General features: G+C 42.4%; 1 protein-coding gene across 2 annotated transcripts in view; it reads left to right on the plus strand.

Moving 5' to 3' along the window:
- ccnd2a (cyclin D2, a) overlaps window positions 1-20,349 on the plus strand; it is a 99,904-nt gene that overhangs the window by 62,631 nt on the left and 16,924 nt on the right. Inside the window, exons 1-3 of one of the 2 annotated variants that reach the window (XM_047381893.1) lie at window positions 13,710-14,143; window positions 15,447-15,662; window positions 17,536-17,695. In XM_047381893.1, the coding sequence (XP_047237849.1) occupies window positions 13,949-14,143; window positions 15,447-15,662; window positions 17,536-17,695 (571 nt within the window). In that variant the 5' untranslated portion in view covers window positions 13,710-13,948. Of the gene's footprint in view, window positions 1-13,709; window positions 14,144-15,446; window positions 15,663-17,535; window positions 17,696-20,349 lie in introns of those variants that run through there. The other variant, XM_047381902.1, reaches the window with a different exon arrangement.

Consider the following 20,349-nt stretch of genomic DNA (forward strand, 5'->3'; position numbering starts at 1 on the left):
CCTACAGGAGAGTAATGGGCGTAGGATAATGAGACCCCCCTTTGGTCTGTTGTAACCATGCTGAAAGCATGGGAGAGCTGTTTGATGCCAATCTGCACACTGGAGGTGCACACTCTGGCTGTCTTGAGGAGAGGGCGTAGCCCGTCTGCTAAAAGGAGTGTTTTGCTGTGTTGTGCCTCAGTTAAAAGGGGGTCTTTTTGGCACAAGCGGTCATACAGCTCTCTACTGGTTGATGAATTTTCCAGCCAGAATGCTAGAAGCATTCCTGTTATGAACATGGATTCCAGGTGTACACCTTCCAACACTTTGGGGTTCTAAGTGTCCAGACCTGGGTTCTTTAAAGAGCAAAGAAAGGATGCATGACTGCATCTGGGAGGAGTTTTCTGGGTTGCTGGGTGCAGCTGTGTCACAGAGGTGCCCATGTCTGGCACCGACAAGGGCCTAAGAGGTTCTTTGGGCTCCTCTAAGCTGGCAACCTGGTTTGTCACCAAGGATGGTTTGCTGCTTACACCCAGTGGGTTTTGCACCTCCGCCTGGACCCAGAGTTGGTCCTGGTGGTAGTCAATGAGTAGGGCCAGCCTGTCCAGCAGGTCCTGGCCACCAAGAAAAAGCTCTTTGTTTAATGTGCACATATAGAAGGGGTGCACCAGAGCCATGCCTTCGAGTGTGATGTCCAGCTCCACCCAACTAGTGATGCATGATCGGTTTTGGTTGTGGCTGGTGATGCTTGCATCACAAACGTCGGCCTGAAATGGTTCAATGAAGGAGAGCATGGCTCTACTCACCTCCTCAAACATGATTGGGCGCATCAGGTTGATCTCTGATCCTATTTTAGAATAGAAACTCAGTTGGAAATGTCCTCCTATCATGATCACACAGTATAGACAACGTGCATGTCTATTTTGGTTCAGTTTACCTGAGAACCTTGGAAAGATGGTTTGTGGTGTTTCTCCTGGGGAGGTCTCAAGGGGTACTTGCAGTTTCCCAGGTTTGTCACCCCATCCGATCAGGTAGACTCTGATGGCTGTGGAGACTGGGTCCACGCCTAGTCATGCTGACGGGAAGTTTGAGTCTGGTTTAACTGGAGGGTCGGCTTCCTGTTTCAAGGGTTGTGGGGGCGTGGTGGCCTGACGCACCGCTTCTGTCACCATCTTACGTAAGGCCTCCTCCATCTCTTTCCCCATGATCCCTTCTGCGTGTCGGTTCCACCCTTTTCCATCAGGTTTACCTTTAGGCTTCACGTGATGGTCAGGTCGTCTGTTCGACCGGAAGTGGTCCGGCAACTTTGACTGTGGTTGGTATTCAGTACCACCCCCCCCCAGTCCAGCCGACCAAACCTACATTGTTTCCTGAACCTGTTCTTCACATGGGTTCTGGTTGAAGGCATTTCCTGATCTTCCAACGCAAGACTGTTCCTTTCTGCATGTGTCCGTAAAACCCTAGCCTCGCCCTTTGGTCCCTTGGTCGGGCGAGCACGTGTTTCCCACGCCATCTGAGCATATTTGCGCATCTCTTGCATGCTCATGGTCTTGGTTCTGCAATGCATAGTAACATCGTATCGCACACTTTCATGAAGGTTGTGGAGGAACAGGGATTTAAAAGCATGTTCCTCCTCAATGCCGGGCGCATTGCGTCCTTGGAAGTAAACGGCTCTCAAACGCCGGTAATATTCCCTGGGTGCTTCGCTTTTCTTTTGCTGGATAGTGAAAGCACCAAGTGTGGTGGAGGCCCAGTCCGTGTACACAGAATATTCTTCCCTTAAAGCTTCACAAAGGGTTGAATAACGGTCTCGGACTGCGGGTGTCAGGCTCTCCATGAAAACATGGACGCTCCTGGATGTTGTCTTCCAGATGAGCTTCAGTTTTTCCCGTGCTGATGGGCAGTACAAATCTAGAAGACAGCGTTCCACTTCCCTAAGATAATCATCAATGTTTGATTCTGCATTATTAGGGTCGAAATGCTCTATGTCTTTGGCAAGGGACTCAAGCTGGTGGGTCCGCAATCCACTCTCAGGGATTGGTGCCGGCCCATCTGAGTCATCATCGGAAAGTTCACTCCGGCTGCACTCAGGGTGTATCAGTGCATCACGCCTCATCCTCGGAGGAGGCAGTGGAGGCTGCTCCCGGTACAACAGTGGGCCCTGTGCTTCCCGGACTCGGGTCCTGGGCAGCGGTTGAGGGCGGTAGGAACCACCTGAATCCCAGGGGTAGCTTTCCTGATGCCTTGGCGGAGGTGAGGGATTGTAGAGGACCGTACTGCGAGTCAAGTTTGAAGGCTGCTCGCATCTGAGCCGTGAACTATTTACACCTGCTGGGTCCCCAGCCAGGTACCGTTCATGGCTGCTGATTGCAGTGGGGTGGGGCACCGCACCACTGAACCTATTCTGACTACTTACACCTGTTCTTGCCTCGGTGGATGTATGGGGATCCCCATGAGCCTGGAAAGGTAATCTCTGGAGAGCAGCTTCTACATCCTCCAGATCTGACCTGCAGGTTCTCTCAGGGTTTCGCAGGTGTGGCTCACCTCCAAAGGTTTCAACCTGTGAGGTGGGTTTCGGTTCGTCCCCCCATTCCTCCAGGGATGGGGGGTGGCATAGCTACCCTCTATTGTCTCCAATCTATTTCCAACTTCTGTTAGTTCACCTCTAAGGACATCCACCATCTGCAAAGTATCATTCAGCTCGAACTGCAGTTTAACGCGCTGGTCAACTTCCAACATTAACCTTCGCTGATATAACAGAGTGAGCTGTCCTAACACATCTGAGACCGTCTGTCCTTCGGTGGGTTTTTAATGACTTGGAGCAACTCCGGAATCCTGGCTTCACATTGCTCAATGCCATACTCATTGAGACCTTTATGCTCCTCTGGGGACAACAGAATCAATGACCCAATAACCTCTTGTGCCTGCATTCCTATGGGGTCCTCCACCATACACACATCTCCAGCTGCAGTCTGGGATGTTCCCTCCATCTTTGGCCCAAAATGCACAATGCAAACACACAAATCTGTTTATCTATGAACCACCACTAAAGAAATTAGCAGCAACGCAACAGACTGGGTTGTTCAGTGATTAAATGATAGCTAAATTAATTAGCAGCACACAAACAGGCTAAGCTGTTCAGTGATTAAATGATAGCTAAATTAATTAGCAGCACACAACAGGCTAAGCTGTTCAGCTAGCTGTCTGATTCATATATGTATCTTCCAGGTGTATGGGTTTGCTTAAAATGGGCACACAGGTTTGACCGTTCAAACTGTGGCTTACCCAAGTCTATGCTTTAATGGGAGTAATCAAGCAAACACCCAAAAAGGGAAAGAAAAAGGAAGAGAAAGAATTTTGAAATAACCCAAAACCAAATTCAAAATAAAATTTAAAAAATGGGAAAACGAAACTAAAACATTCAATGCTGTTCTTAGCTTCACATAAATGTTAGTGTTCTCTAATATGAATCACCTACCTACCTGTTAGACAACTAAGTTAGTTTTATGAGTCAGATCAAAACATGCTTCACACAAGAAAACCCAGCAAAACGCTTACATTTTATCCAAAAGTGGTAATGAATGATCTGTAACTTCAACTTTCAACTTAAGTTATGCCCTTTTGATCATAGGTGATGGAATTATCTGCCTGTGTTAATAAATCGAGTGATTAAAATCAAAGTAGGAAATACAATTCTCACTAGTGACCACCAGATGGTACCGAGTGCAGGTCTGCGGTTTGGGAAATCCAGCTGCAACTGAAATTTATTAAATGGCCACCAGATGTAGGTGTTGTTCTCCACCTGACTGGGAGAATGTTGGTCACAACTGTAATTATGCCCAGCGGACACTGGGGGAAGGTCTGCTGCTTATCAGCGCTGGTTTTCTACAGCTGAATGCAGTAGGCTGACCGCCTAGAAATTAACTTTACATTTTCCACAAGTTAAACCAACGTTCACCTTGCATCCACAACAAACACCTCTGAAAGATTATTTTATCCTCTGCAGCAGAACTGAGCAAACTAGTCAAAATATACCCTAATTCACAAACGTTCTGTGCGAATCTCAAAAATCTCACAATAAAACGTCCAGTTAACGGAGATCACAATTGTTTATTCTGTGCAACAGTGATTTGATGTCTGTCTTTTTAAGGCCCACCCAGGGACGCCATGTTAGGAATTATGATTATTTATTGATTAATCCTTATTAATAATTATAATTAAAAATCATAATTTGACAAAATTTATTTCTTAACCAAAATCCTCATTTATGAATTGAGACCAGAGATGTCTTCTGGTGTTGTAATTGTGGCTCAACGCCTTTGATAATTACAACCGTTAAATACTCAGTAATAATTAATAACTATTACCGGAGATGTCACTGTTTAATCGACCGTTTCTGCTGAAACGTGTGGAACTTTTAACCTTATCTTCACTGACGAATCACTTTTACACAAATAAACCCAGAAACGCCTCCTCTTTATCTATGTGAATATTTATTAAATCACAGCCTGATACAATCCGTTCTTCTGATTTAATAATCTTCACCTACTCAAACATGCAACGTTCTACGCAAAAAAGGGTAAAATATCTAACTAAACAGAAGTAAGGCAAAACAGCAGTATGGGATCAAACCAGCAGTTATGGCAAAATGATAATATGAAAAAGGGGTGTGGTGGTGAGTGGAGGTTGGGGCGCAGCTCCACTGTAACTCAGTTATACTCAGTCATAAAACCTCCCCCAACTCCTGAGCAGACAAAGGGTTATAAAACTTTTGACGGCAAGCTAGCAAGCAGTGAGGTTGAAGACAAAGAAAATGGGGAATTTCACCATGAGGTTATTTTAGCGGTCCAGTCTCACAGCGCACCCGCGCTTGCTCTCAGGTGCTCAATGACCCCGCAAAACACACAAAGCTGGGAGCGCAGCAGCTTCCAGGCATCAACACGGCACATCAAAGTTTCAATAACAAGGTTACATGCACAGATCGTTCAGAACACATTAGATTCTAACTGCACTAAAGATCTCCTCTACCCTGTCCGGCTATTCCTAATAAAGAAATAAAAATAAAAGATTAAAATAAAGGATGGGTTTTACTTGTTGAAGTTTCCTTCTGGGGCAGCGAGTGTGAGAGGAAAAAGGGGGGGTGAAGCGTTGCTGCATGTCCGCAGTTAAACTCCAAGAAAGCGGTCAATCTTCGTCTTTTGGCCTCCTTGGCGAAAAGGGAAAAAAAAAGTGATCTGACCATCAAAGTCGACTTAGGATAAAACACGGTGGCGGTCCATCTCCTCGAAACTCCGTGTTTTGTTACGTGTTAAACTCACGTCTTCGATCAGCAGAGTGAAATTTCTGTTCTTCTTAGTCCAGAAACCTCAGTTATGAATTGTTCGTTGGCCAACGAGAGAGAATAAATGAAATCCACTCGGGACTCTTCCCAGGTGATGCTTCAGATGCTTGGTAACCGGACCCAGTCTCCAGCTGAAGGCGAGTGTTCAAAATGGAGGCCCTGTTATATAGCGTCTTGTGACGTCAGACTTGGGACGCCCCGTCATATCAGTCGTAGTGTCCGACGGGGTTTTGTAGGAGCGGACTGTCCTGGATACAAAATGGCCGAAAACACCAGGAGGCCTGGTGGCGTCCAGCACCATGCAACTAGTCCAATATTCAGCCAACAAGTGGTCCAACAGCAGAACCAAATGACTCATGGCCTCCCTGTCTCAGTTAAGGTCAGAGGTCATGATTTAACAATAAGAAATGCAAAAATAGCCTCCATGGGAGAGTTCCAAACCCAGAACTATTCCTGACCTAAAAGACCACAAAGGCCCGTCTCACATTACCAAAAAGCATCTTGATGATCTTCAAGAGTTTTAGGAAAATATTCTGTGGACACATGAGACAAAGGGGGACATTAATGGAAGGAGTACATCTCCTTATATCTAGGGTAATACCATCACAGTATTACAGAAACAGAACATCATAGCTTCAGTCAAACATGATGGTGGTGTGATGCTCTAGGCTGCTTTGCTGCTTCAAGACCTTCAAGACAGCCTGCTGTGGTTGATAGAACCAAGAATTCTGCTCTCTGGCAGAAACTCCTGAAGGAAAATGTGCAACCATAGTTTCGATACCTTAAGCTCAAGCTCACTTGGGTTCTGCAGCAGAACAATGATCCAAAACACACCCGAAGGTCCACCTCTGAATGGCTCAAAAAACAAAACGAAGGTTGTGGAGTGGTCTAGTCAAATTCTGGACTTAAATCTGATTGAGATGCTGTAGCATAACCTTAAACAGTCTGTTCATGCTGGAAAACCCTCCAATGTGTCTGTGTTAGAATAATTCTGCAAGCAGTTCTGCAAACATTCCTCCCAAGTGATCCTGAAGACTCATTACCAGTTATCCCAAACAGTTGATGGCAGCCGCTGCTGCCAAGCATGGAACCGGCTATTGTTAGGTTTAGGGGGTAATTACTTAGGTTGGTTTGATTAGTTTATTTCCCTTAATAATTCAATTTATTATCTGAGACATGTTTGTTTTTTCCCAGGCTATTGTTCCTCAGATGTTAACATTTGTTTGATTAATTTGATAACCTGAAAGCTGACTGAAAGCAGAAGACGTCTGCAAGGAAGCAAATTCCTTAGAATTTGTAGTGTTTAATGAGCCCACCTGTAGTACAGCAGGTACCTCCAACATTGTTCTGGTCAACAGCAGAGACAGGTGATAAAAAACCTTGTCACTCTGCAGTCAGAACTAAAGATGTTTTTCAGGTAAGCTGAAGTAATTCATCTAAAAGTCCAGGCTGCATGGAACGCCACTGTACTGCTCAGCCATCTTAGTAAATTTAAGTGATTTGAGCTGAATATGGCAATTATTCATTTAGCAAGTGGCAAATATGTATCAAAACCAGTCAGATGTAAAAGGAATATGAACCAATTTGTCCCAATGAAGGTTCTGAAGATGATCGTTGCTGTTGTTACTGTTTGCTCAAGCTTCACCATCAGCAGCAGCATCTTTGATGTCAAAATCTGAACAGCTCACAGCTCAGATGCAACTCAAAGGTTTCATCAGCCGCAGTGATACCAACTTGATTCTGTTCCCTTTTGTGATGTCATCACTCCAAATTCACCCAAAGCAGAATTTGTAGTTTTTTCTTCACTGCTGCTTTTTAGACTGTGTTTTTGCAAAATTGTGTAGGGGAGTCCATACATCTGTTAGTGGAAAAAAAGCCACTGGACATTAAGTGAAATGTAACTGTGCAGTGCTGTAAGTGCACTTATTCACTGGAGTGTGATCATTTCTCAAATGCCAGCAAGCTTTGTTGATAAGCTTCAGGATCTCTCTGACCTCAGGCTCCGCGTGTTTTAGTCTGAACTTGTTCTGATCCCAGGTGGAAGTCCTCAGGATGTTGATCCTCCCAGCGCACCAACAGACACAATTTTTGGAAGTTTTTTTTGTACAAAAAGTCCTTGCATTCTGTATGTGTCAAGGTCTGAGTGGGATTAACAATGCCTTTGTTCTTGGTGTGCGCAACGAAAGAAGGGGGAGCAATCGGCTGCAACAGTGATGCGGTATCAGCAAGCAGCTGTTGAATGAGTGACAAAGTCAAGGGCTGGTGATATGAACATGGGAAAATCCTGAAGAAGCTCCAGGGGGGGAGCCAGCAGCAGCAGTCGGAGCAAAGCCGCTTTCATTGTTGCTGTTATGTGGACAAAAAAAGGAGGAGAAAGCAGTTTGTCCTGTTGGACAAATGAAATATTGACATTATTTAGCAGCTGGGGCTGCAGACCCTCCTTTCTCCTGGCTCATTTGGACCCTGATTTGATGAACATATGAATGAGTGTTGGTGGAGTTTAAAGGACAAGGTCAAGCAGGTGAACAAGGGGAGGGATGAAGAACAGGGTGAAGGGGTGGAAGAAAGGTAAATGAATACCAGACGGTTTGTCTCTCGAGTTAACTGAAGACTTGACCAAAGCAACCAGACCACATTGTTCCACTGATGTATTTAACACAATGCTCACTCTAGAGGAACATCTCTGTCTCTCATCAAGCTGTAACTGAAATCTGTGATGGACTCAGACGTGGAACATAATGGCTTTTAGTCAGAAATGAGGCTTTTACTCTTCCTAGATTTCATCATCTTCATAAAGCACCAAATCATCTAAAATAATTTCCTCAATGTTAGTTGCACCTGCAGCATGGTCATATGCAACATTGCAACATCTTTAAGATGATCTACAGCAGGTAAGGGAGTGTTTTCCTGAATAAGCCACCTTAACGGTTTAAGTACAAAGTCAGACAGATTTACAGAAACGTTTTCAGCTCAAACCATTCAGATTTCTTATTTCAAAGCTGGTTTGAAGTGATACCAGTTTGGTTATAGATTACTAAAGCGGGAACTGGCACCTTTTATTGCAAAGATATGTCATTCATGTGCTTTATATAAACATGCATTGCAGCAGTACCTGTGCGCAGTTTAAGGATGCTGACACTCTGGCGAAAGATAACCAATCGATGATGAAAGTAGCGTTTATTCTTGTCTGCCATGGAAACAGAACCTAACTGGAGATGCAGATTAAAGACAACTACAATGTTCTGTGTTTATGAGAGTCTGGGCTGTTTCATCAATGAGCATCTGAGGTCAATTTCAGACATTTTGGATTAATCGTCCCCACTAAACTCTTGCAGAAACATTTAGTGTCTGAAACATCACTGATTTAAGTGGGAAGGCTGTACAGAGTGGAAATCTTTTTAACAGCTAATAAGGAATACCTGAGAAATACCACCCTGACTCTCATCTAGGTCAAGGTCTTCCTCCCACATGTCTTTGCTCTGGATCTTTTGACACTTTGTCGTCCCCCATCCAGCTGATGATATAAGGGCATCAAGAATTCGGGAGGAGATGTTTGCATCAAGAATTTCTAAGGGAGTTTGCAGAGAAACTCCCTCAGAAAGCTACTTTGTTGCAACATCAGACAGAGTATGAAGGGGAATGTCACAAAACTCCTGCTGGTGGTTAGTGGAGACAACAATCATGCTGGAGATGTTCAAACCGAAAAGCTTCAAACTGAATGAATGCACGAGGTGAAAGTAAGAGGAAAAATATCCTAAGTGGTGCTCAAGTGGATGAGCTGTTTATCATCTCTGCAGGAGGCTGGGTGGTTTCATGTCAGAGTCTCTGGGTTGGGTTTTAAACTTCCTGATAATCTAAATGTTCCTGGATTAATCAGTATTAATTCATTTTATTCTTGTAGAGATTTGAGCTCAGTATGAGGGATTGCTGCAAAGTCAACACCAGTGACTGTCCACTGTCTCTACATGCTCATCCAGGAGGAGTGAATGCTGCAAGTCACTGACTGGATGCAATCTGCTGGGTTTCCTTAGATAGAAAAACTTTTTATCCAATTTGAATAAATAACTGAATCTGACTGAACTGTTTAATGGTTAGGATTAATTAGAATGTATGAACCTGACTGTTGTGAAGAACCTTGAGACGACATGTTTTGTGAATTGACGCTATATAAATAAAACTGAATTGAATTGAATTGTACCTTTAAAGACAAGTTGACCTGTTCTTCCTCCAGATTGTTTGGTGGTTTCAGAAGAGTGAAGATCTCACACTGAAAACATCTCATTTTTATTTCCAAGCTCCAGTTTGTGATGGTTCAGAGTTGCTTAGTTGAACACAATATTTTCCAGTAAAACTTTGCATAATGTCTGGTGTTTTTGGATCATGGATGAGTAACTTTCTGTATATTGTTGTTGTTTGGCTCATAAACACACACACACACACACATCTGCAGCTATTCAACCACAGAGAAAAAGAGCAAAATGAGGAAATGTGGGCATTATAAGCAAATGGTTTGAAATGGCGGATAAAAACATTTTTAGGTGAGAAAATCATCGATTTGAAACAGTTTTCTTCTTTTTAAATAAAAATGTATCTGACATGTTTTCCTGAACAATGGTTGAGTTTTCTTTCTGCTCTTTATTCACTCTGGAGTGGACAGACTCCCAGGTCAGGGCTGTGGAGAAGATCTCACCTGATGCTGGATTATTCAGAAAAAACATTTTGTTGTTGTTTTTTTTTTTTTCATTTTTAATCGTTTTAACGTTTTTAAAATGTTTCTATGAATGAAAGGCACATTTTCAACACAAACATCAACTTTTAACCTAAAAAATCTCGTTTTTAAAGATTATTTTGTATCTCTTACTTTTATGTATATCTAGTTAATTAATTTTGCAAGATGCAAATTAAACATCTTTTAACTGAGTTTTTTTTTTTTTTTTTTTTTTGAAAGAGTGTAATTGTGTAATTTTGCGAAATCTAAATTTGAATATAACAGGGCTTTTTGGTCAATTATTACTTAGTTTATCACAAATAATTCCAAAAATTGGTTCTGGTAAATATCTTAGTTATGTAAACCTTCAAAGCTCAGATATACAATAACTCAAAGTACATCAGATGGAATCTTAAATGTTATCATTTTATTGTAATTGTCTAAATAATTAAACCAAATTCTTTTTTAGTTTATTTTATTTATTAAAATTAATAGAATAAAGCAGATAATGATCAGTAAATAACGTATTTTTGGGGTTTTTGAGCTAAAAGAATTGATTCCTCTGTAGAAGTTGCTGACTTGTTGATGCAGGATTGTTGCTTTTAGACAGCATTCTCACACACACCTGGAGAGATTTTGTCTTCTAAAACAAGTTCATCCAGATGTTTTAGTCTTTTTAGGAACAACAAATAGACATAGTCTATTGTTGTGGAGAGAAAAACCAGAAAGCTTGCTTTAAATGCAACCGTTCTCATCCTCTTCCTTGTGAATCATTTTGTAACCAATTCACACATAAAAGATATTTATTTTAATATTTTGATTTGCTATAAATTCGTGACCAATTTCTCTCTAAATCTCTTTAGTCCATTAACTGTGTAAAACTGCAGACATTTAAACCATTTTTAAATAGCAATATTTTAGGAAAACGGATCTTTAGAGAGATTTGTGTGTTTTAGTAACAAATTGTTGTAAAAAAAATGACTTTCTTGCATGATTTTTTTGAACGGAGCTGTTTAATAACCCTCTTCGTTGCTTTTATTTCCAGAACCAGTCACACATGAGCTGCTGTCATTTCTCAACTCTTTCGGTGCACCAAATTCCCCTCCGACACGTTTCTGGTCTTGTGGAGAACCGTGTCTGCCTCAGATCCGCATGTTGGTGTCGGTAAGAGACGCCTGCTGATTGGCTGCTGCGCTGCTGATTTAAACCGTGAAAGGTGCGGAGATGCGTGATGATGAGTCACTCTGCAAAAACTGACCAGATGTTACTTTATTTAGACATGACTTTAAATCTGCCTTTTTAAAAAAGCCGTAAAACATCCTTGAGGGACGTCATTAATTTACCTTCCTTTCAAAGAATAATTTTATTTCGAAAAATGTCCAAAAAAATATAAAATAAATATACACGTATTCTCAGATCTCCAAATATGCATAATAACCCATAAAGGAGAGAGTTTTTGTTTTTCGGGAATTTCTTGTTCTTGACCTGATTCAGACTGAAAGGCATGTCTGCAGCGTAGCCCCCAGTTTTCAATCAAACTTCGGGTTTGTGGTGATCGGTTCTGTCCCAGTCCGCCTTGGGCTGAGTAATGTCTTGACTCGGTCTGGTTTCTAAAAGGCAGGATGTGTTCCGATTTTCTTTCGGATGTGATAATTGAATACTTCCGGGGACAAGAATGCGGCGCTGCTGTTCTCACTCAGACAGAAACAATAGCAACAAAGCTTGAATTTAAGGACATGAAGCTTAAAGATGCTTAAATGGGGAATCAGATCCAGTTTGTCCAATCGAATTGGAAAAGGTTCTTCTAAGTTCTAATGTGAAATATTATTTGTTTTAAAGAACATCCTGCGGGGAATTTGTGCAGTTTTATTTAAATAAAATGCTATTTTTCATCTGTTATGATTAAGAGGATTTTTCGGTTTAAGAGTGTTTTATGGGTGGAGGTTTAGTGGTTCTATTAATTTGCTCACTGAGAAAATAAGAAAATAAAAGCAACTCTTTCCGACCTCACCTGGTGAGGAAACGCTGGAGATGACGAGTTAAAGGTGCGTAATTGGACATCCTGGATAGTTAGGACGCGCTGATGCTGTTGGTTGTTTGGAAGATGTTTCTCATCTGCTTCTGCTGCGCTAAAACTTTTTATTTCTACTTTTTAAACTGTCCTCTATTAGAGTCTCTAAACGTTTTCTTCTTTAGAAAGGTGCGGGGTTTTTGGCACTAGTAAAGAGAAAGGGAAGATAAGCAGCAAATGACCCAAGAGCGGGAATCGAACCGAGGACTCCCGCATGGAGGGTATAGACTTTGCACATGGTGGCCGCTCTCTACCAACTTTTTTAATGGATTTCCCGATCTCCGAATGTTTTGTGAAATAAAAGTTCAGAGGAAGAGCAGTTTGAGTGAGCAGGAAAATATAAATTTTACCAATAAATATCTTTTTATTGTAGTTGGCATGAAATATCTGGCTCCATCTTTCACTCCAGTTTAAGGTCCCGACTGTTAATTCCAAGGTCCCCTGGGACCCCCATGAGGCGGGTGTCAGGTGGGCTGCAGCGGCCATCCCTGAAGGACTCACACTGACAAATGACCACGACAGTGAGAGGGAGGAGAGAGGGAGGTAAACATAAAGTCTGCCCAGTAACAATCGCTGCAGAGCTATTGGCTATGCAAATAGACTCGCGGGGAGGAGAAAAAAAAAAACTTAGACTGGGAAGAAAAAACTTTAAAGAGACATTTCCCCCACTTTTCTCACATGCATCCCCGTACAGGCACCGAGATTGGGATGGAAATTAACAGCTCCAAAGCTCTGAGGACTTAACAGCCCTCAGTCTTCCCCTCATGCGCTGATGTCTCGTTTCATTCAAGGCTCAGTCTTTGAAGTTGACTAAGAATGGGACAGGGATTAACATATTTACACATGCAGATTCCTTTTGTGACTGTATGTGCAGCTAAATCATTTTTGGCAGTTATTTTTTTAATCATCTGCCCTCAGCCTGGTTTCCACCTGCTTGTTTTCCATGTAAATGACATCTAAACTCTGAAATAATAGTGTGATTTAGAGCAGGAGCCGGTTAATATCATTCAGTGAGGCAAAGCAAACGAGTCTCATCTTTTTGTTATCTGCGGGAGAAGATAATGCAGAAAAAAGAGAAAAAAATTCAACGCTGCTTAAATTTCCTAGAAAGCTATCTCATAAACCACAAGTTGTTCGTGTCTTCTATAAAAAAGTAACACGTAAGACCATATGTCCGTGTGTGTGTGTGAGTGGGTGGATGGGTGGTTGTGTCCTCTCCTCGCTCTCTTGCATGGTTGCAGGTTCTGCTGATGTTCACCATCCAAACACACACAGAAAATCAACCACATAGCTGCTCGTCGTTCACTTTAGTTATAAAACTGCAACAAACAATAATAGAGGATGAAATAATTGAGTCTGTGTTTCTGAATCTGTAACATTAATCTTTTTTTGTATTTTGATGCATGTGTTTATATCTTTATAAAAGTAAATTATCAAGTAAATAAAACGTGTGACGAAAGTTGAGATTGATTTGCATTTTTTGTGAGACCTTGCAGGCTGAGTCGTTTTGCTCAGTAGGACAGAAAGAAAGAGGGACAGCAGAACAGAGTTGCATCTGGTTTATGCAGACCTAATGAAGCGAATTGCGTCAGTGGCGCACGCAGGGCAGGCTTCAAATGCGCGCAGCGGATGAGATATAGAGACGCACTGTGGAGAGAGAGGAAAAAAGTTGTTAGCAAGGAGAGGCAGGACGACTCCCGGAGCCCCTGCAGTCTCACTTTTTATGCCTCTAAAAGACTCGCCCTGCTACCTTTCGCGCTGCAACGCATGTTTTATGTGTCAGAAGGACAGATTCTACGTCTTTATTTTAGTAACTTAAGTTGAAAGATCCCCCTTCCGCCCCAAAACCATGGAGCTGCTCTGCCTCGAAATGGACACCAACATACGAGCTCGTCCCGATCCGAACCTCCTGCGTGATGACAGAGTTCTGCAGAGATTGTTAACTATCGAGGAGAGGTTTTTGCCCCAGTATTCTTATTTCAAATGCGTCCAGAAAGACATTCAGCCCTTTATGAGGAGGATGGTCGCTACGTGGATGTTGGAGGTACTTGTACCGACTCACAACTCTTATTTCCGTGCTCGACTGTAAAGCCTCCCTTTGATGGTGCTTCAAACCTTCTGGGTCATGTTTGTCATGAGCTGCATATTTGACGCATCGGTCTGTGTTTTTATTGACCTAATATGTCGATCCCAGCACACTTTTCAATTTAAAGTCCGATCCTCCGGACTCCCTTCTCTGAAACAGGGTTCTGACATCTGGGGGAGTCCAGAATTTCTCCCTGTCGCTGTTTGCACGGAAGGTTGGATGATTCCTTTAATATTAGTATTACTGTAGATGACATGCATGTTTCCATGCACACGTATGCACTCCTCCATGCAGCGCTGCCTTGTGCTGTTATCGCCATGTTGCTTTTCGCAGGAGCGCTTGTTGCCTTTTAAAATCATTTACAGAATCACACAGGCAGTAACAGCCGCTGAGCAGGTTCGGTAATATCAGAGGAGAACCTCAGGTGTCCCCTGGACACAGAAACGAGCCCACAAAGAGATGCAAACATTTAGGGCATCTGTTTAAAATGTCGGAAGGGGCGAGGGCCTTAGCTGTTCTCTGGTGCTTTCTCGGGAATTAGGTTCGATTTGTAGAAATTGGTGGAATATTTGTGATCAACATCTGCATGAAAACTAAGGAGAGCCTTTGAGCTTTATTTTCATGTGAATACTGTCACGATGCGACTCACAGGATATTTTTAATTAATTTTTGAAATAATTATATCGGCTCCGCAGTGACGCACTTCGGACCGAGCAGTCCCGACTCGCGTCTTATTTTGACGTTTTAATCATATTCATCGCGAACGGATTTGGATGGGAATGGTCGGCTATGATGTGGAATCCCCCCCAGAAGATTATCGCGTGAAGAAAAAGGGTCTAAATAATTTATTTATATTTTTAAATATTTTATGAAAACATGACGACTGAGAAAAAAGCCAGTTTCCGTGTGCTGCGCTGTCGGGGAGTTTTTTGGCTCGGTTCATTGCGACTTGAATTCGTGTCTTGGTGATTGAATTGCGGGAATGTAGCTTTATTGACCGTATGGATCCAACATTTATTTGGCTCTTTGTAAGGAAATTGATTTGGAACCAATGCATGATGTCGCAACCGGTTTGGGTTGGGCCGAATTCTTGGCCGGGCCCCAACTATGTGTGTCACTGGAATTATATGCGCTCTTTATGTCATTATTCTTTTATTTCGTTTTAACATAAAGGTTTTCTATGCATTAAGGCTTACAGTAAAATAGGTGATGTGACTGAAAGTTCTCATCATGCTGCATGTTCTGCTGTGTCTTTATTCAGGTCTGCGAGGAGCAGAAGTGCGAGGAAGAAGTTTTTCCTTTGGCCATGAACTACTTGGACAGATTTTTAGCAATGGTACCAATCAAAAAGTGTAACCTGCAGCTGCTGGGAGCAGTTTGCATGTTTCTTGCTTCCAAGTTGAAAGAGACTCGTCCATTAACTGCAGAGAAGCTTTGCATCTACACAGACAACTCCATTAGACCACAAGAGCTGCTGGTAAGCAACAGTTGGTTCCACTTATTTCTCCAAATTTCTTTTTACTTACGCCACAATCAACTGCATTCAGACAAAAAATTGTTTATATTGTTTCTGCATATTTGTTTCTACTTTTTCAGTGTATTAATTTAGATATATTCTAATTTGATGTAATCTAGATAACATATTAATAAGCGACATCCTAATTTCACCAGGTCTGCGCACCTCTCTGCACACTGCACTGCTTCTTGATTTGAAGTGCATGAAAACCCGATATGCCGCAGTGTATTATTCCACAAGGGTTATTTATACTGTACAAGACCCTACAGGCTGTCTACTGTACCCAGGCAGTCTGTAAGACGGTCTATATCGCCATCTAGTGGCAGATATTTACGCAGATCAACGAGGTCAGCTGAACTGCAGCCAAGTTGAGACTGTGTTCCTGTCAGCCAGAGAGGGACACACACACATTCAAGTGCCTTTTACAGTTTAGCTCTCCTCCCAGAATAACCAGAGATGCATACGTTTAACATATTATGTCATCATTCACACATATTTGCATGGTTGTAGATTCTGGTCATGTATTCTGGGGAGAACTTGGATTTAATGAGGTTTGTGGGTCCAGCTTGTTGGTGAGGACACGTTGGCCCATTAACATCTGTCTTCAATGGGACACGTTAAGTAATTAGCTCAGTTTCATATCTAATACGGGTTTCCAAACTGCTCTGTGGTGCTACATAAACATTCCTGGGGAGACACTAAAGCCAATCCCACCCATATTGTGAAAGACGAGGCTAATGGTTGTGGGCCTGCTGCGCTGCCTGACTCTGTCCGCTGCAGGCTGTTCAATTTCCTCAGGAGCTGCTTTTGGTTTTGCTGGTTTCTGATAATTTTCTGAAATGTTTTATAGTGTCACATTTAATCTGTTTTTGTCTTCATTTAATATTGGTCTTTAAATGTGTTATAATGTGCATTGAAATGGAGCTGCAGCCTGATCCAAAACAGCACAGAATTCTGCCCTTGTTCTTAAGGTAAAGGCAGTCCTCAGTCCTTGAACTGATTGGTGAGGCCTCCGCTCTGGGTTTCTGTATAAGGCAGCAGTTTGGCTGACATGCACATACAGGAAGCAAGAGATCAGCTGCTCAGGGCATGTGATCATTTTTGGTGCTCATCTTTAGTAACTATTTCTTGTAAAGGAACCAGAATCTTGCAAAGAAGGTGTGACCAGAGGAAGGCAGAAGCAGAAGGAAGTGGGTGCCTGCCTGCCTCTCTGTCAGCATAGAGTATATGTTGCAAGTATTCTTAGAGGCTTTTGAGAGAATTCTGGTTTTTATTTGCATTGTTAAAGATGAAAATACATTATTTCGTCAGTTTAAATGTTCCTCCCCCACACACACACACACACATAAGTCACCATAAAGATCCAGATTGCAAAGGTTTTAAGATCTGTGTTAATGGGACAGCATCCTGCAGGGAGTTATACGTCATCATTTTAAACATTCTTACTATAAGAGATTGAAGAAAAATTCTAGTTTGGTTTTACCAAAGAAATTCATCGTTCACACTCATCCCACTGCACACTCACACAGCGGAACCTCTGACAGGCCTCTTTAGGAAAGTCCCAGGATGCCAGACAGACAGGCGAGATGGAGACAGTGGTGTGAGGTCACCTGGCTTAGTGGCACTGCTGGTGTTTGGCTGATCCAGCCCCAGCCAATCAAAGGCTGTCTTAAAGGCAACAATGTTTAACCTCTACATGTTCGCCACTGCTCTGGGTCAGACTCCGAAGCCTTGCAGTTATCTGTAGCAGGTTTGAGAACATGTATAGAACTTTTTCTGTCACCAGATCTATTCTCAATCATTTCTATCTGCTCTCTTCGCCCTCCCACTGCAGGAATGGGAACTGGTGGTTTTGGGGAAGTTGAAGTGGAACTTGGCCGCAGTAACGCCAAACGACTTCATTGAGCACATTGTGAGGAGGCTGCCACTGCCTGAGGATAAGCTGGCACTTATACGGAAGCATGTCCAGACCTTCATTGCCCTTTGTGCCACAGGTATGACACAAGAAGAGCAAATGTTCCAAAAAACCAATGTCCTTTCAACAGGTGTTTTTCAGAGTGGGAGCTTAAAGAGTCCATACAGAGTCCAAACCCATGTTATTTTTAGTTTTTTCCCTTTGGTTCATTTGCTAGTGTCTAGCTAAGCCAAAATGTTTCACAGGGGTTTCAGAACAGCTTCATTTGTGCCAGGGCTGGTCCAAGGTTGCATGAGGCCCTAAGCAGAATTTCATTTGGGGCCCAGTTAATGCTAATACTACCATTATTATGCTGCTTTCAACTGCTCACGGATCTAGAAATGTAGTCACATCTAAGTTGGGTATTTCTATGCTCAAGTGGAAAATGAAGCAGGATTTGCTCATTGTTTTGATGCTAACTACAACCCCAGTCCCAATGAAGTTAAATAAAAGCAGAACACAATGATCTGCTAATCCTCTTCAACTTGTATGCAACTGAATCCACTATAAAGACAAGATATTTAATGTTCAAACTGATCAACTTTAGAGATTTTCTTTACAAATTTTCACACATTTTGAATTTGATGCTTGCAACACGTTCCAACAAAGCTGGGACAGGGGCAACAAGAAGAATGTTGAGGCATGTTCAAAAACACCTGCTTGGAACATTCCACAGGTGAACAGGTTAATTAGAAACAGGTGAGTCTCATGATTGAGTATAAAAGGAGTATCCCTAACTATTTTATATTTTTTTCAGGCTATGAAGGTTTCTTTTCGTATTTATACAACTGCTGCATTCATTAAGCGGTGCTACCTGCTCAGCGCTCCAAGAGCACTTCCCTGGTGAGCTAAGCAGGTAGGACCAGACATTAGGGGGCCTTAAGCAGTTGCAGTTTTCTTATGCCTCAGGCTGGTTCTGATCTGTGCATTCTTGTCTTTCGTTGCCTTTTCCTGACCTGTAGCCATAAATTTACATATGATGAAAAAGTATCCATCTTTTTCAAGCCTGTTTGTAACTCATTTCTATTTTAGAAAAGGATCAGGAAGTCCTAGAGCATCCGATAACTCTTCAAAGCGCATTAAAGTAGCTGACGAACGTCTCCGTGTCTCACATAAATGAAAAAAGGAACAAACAGAGTTAGAGTCAATCAGACCATTGTCCTATTGTCATTCAGTTCCTCAGGTGGGTTTTCATTTCAACATCATTCAGCCAGTGCTGGGAGGGGCATGGGGGGGGGGGTCTTTAACATGATGGGATTGTGAGGTTAAGGTGCAGTTTTTATGCTGCTAGTTTTAAACTTGTCATGTTTTCATTTCCTTTTCCTCCTTTTCTTCTTCCTTCTTGAGTGACTGTGGCTCAGTGGGAAGAGTAGTATTCTTTCATTCTGAAATGTGTTGGTTCAATTTCAACTTCCTCCTGTCGACGTGTCCCTGGGCAAGGCAGTTAACTCTTAGTTGCCAAATGATGTGTGTATCTGTTGCATGAATGTGTGGGTTTGTGAGTGTGACTGGGTGAATGTAGGTCTGGTGTAAAGCTTTTGCATGCAGTTTTCATGCAGTATTATTATTCAGTATCTGCAGTAGCAACACATAACTGAAGCTGTGGTGTTTTTACCTAATCTAGCTCAAACACGAACAGACATGAAAAAAGTCATCTCACAATCCCATCTTCATCATTTTCTCTGTGACCTCCTCAGTAGCAGCTTTATTTTCTGAAGGCCTGAAAGAGGAATGTTAGCTCCCATAGGAGCAACTCCTTGTGCTGCCATTTCCCTGTGGATGTTAGCATGTATGTAGTGGAGGTGGTGGCAGATAAGATGAGTTTGGAGATAAGGCTCCTCTTTACAAAGCTTGAAAGAAGAAATGCTCCATCTCTGTTTCTCTTGTTTTCTTTCTCATCTCTCCCCCGTTATTTGTGTCAGTGAATATATGCGAGGAATGGCAATGTGTCGATCCCAAAGCTTCATTGTGAAAGACTCTGCATGCACTTTGTTCCTAATTGCTTCAATGAAGCTCTGGAATGAAATTTACGACTCTTCCTGGTGTCATCCTCCTGACATTAGCCTCTGGATCAGCGCCTCATCTCCAAGCAAATAGAATGTGAGGTCAAAACAGAGAAAGAGAGCGCACGAGTGAGTCAACAGTTTGGTGCATCTGAAGATCTCTGGGAATTCAAAACCTCCTTCTGCAGGACATCTCCAACCATAAATCTTTGGTTTATCTAGTGAGAATGCTCCTGAGAAATCCTCTGAACAGGGTTGAGAAGGTGAAGACGTACCAGGAGGACGAGATAATCAGGAGATTTACATTTGCGAAGCAGTTGACAACAGGTCACCTGTGGCCTTCCTATGTCAAGCCTGTACTATCAACTCCTGTTGTACTGAAAAATAAATCATTCATAAACTCCTGGCTTTTTGTTATAAGGAAACAAGCAGGAGGAGCAGAGAATAATGCCTCGTTTCCTAATAGCTCCTTGCTTTTGATGAAATAGTTCCATTCGGGAAACTCAGTGGGATTCTGTCGGGTGGCACGGACTGGTTCTGTATTAATTAAAAACAGTGGACGGTAAATTCAGGGCTATGCAAATGGACTCTGCTAGAGACTGGGAGAAAGGAGAAAAAAGGCTCGGCCCTCACATTTCATATGCAGAGCCATGTGAGGGGCGGCGGTGCAGGGTCTTTTGATAGGAAACAC

This window comes from Girardinichthys multiradiatus, chromosome 2 (genome assembly GCF_021462225.1).
Source record: "Girardinichthys multiradiatus isolate DD_20200921_A chromosome 2, DD_fGirMul_XY1, whole genome shotgun sequence".
Lineage (NCBI taxonomy): Eukaryota > Metazoa > Chordata > Actinopteri > Cyprinodontiformes > Goodeidae > Girardinichthys > Girardinichthys multiradiatus.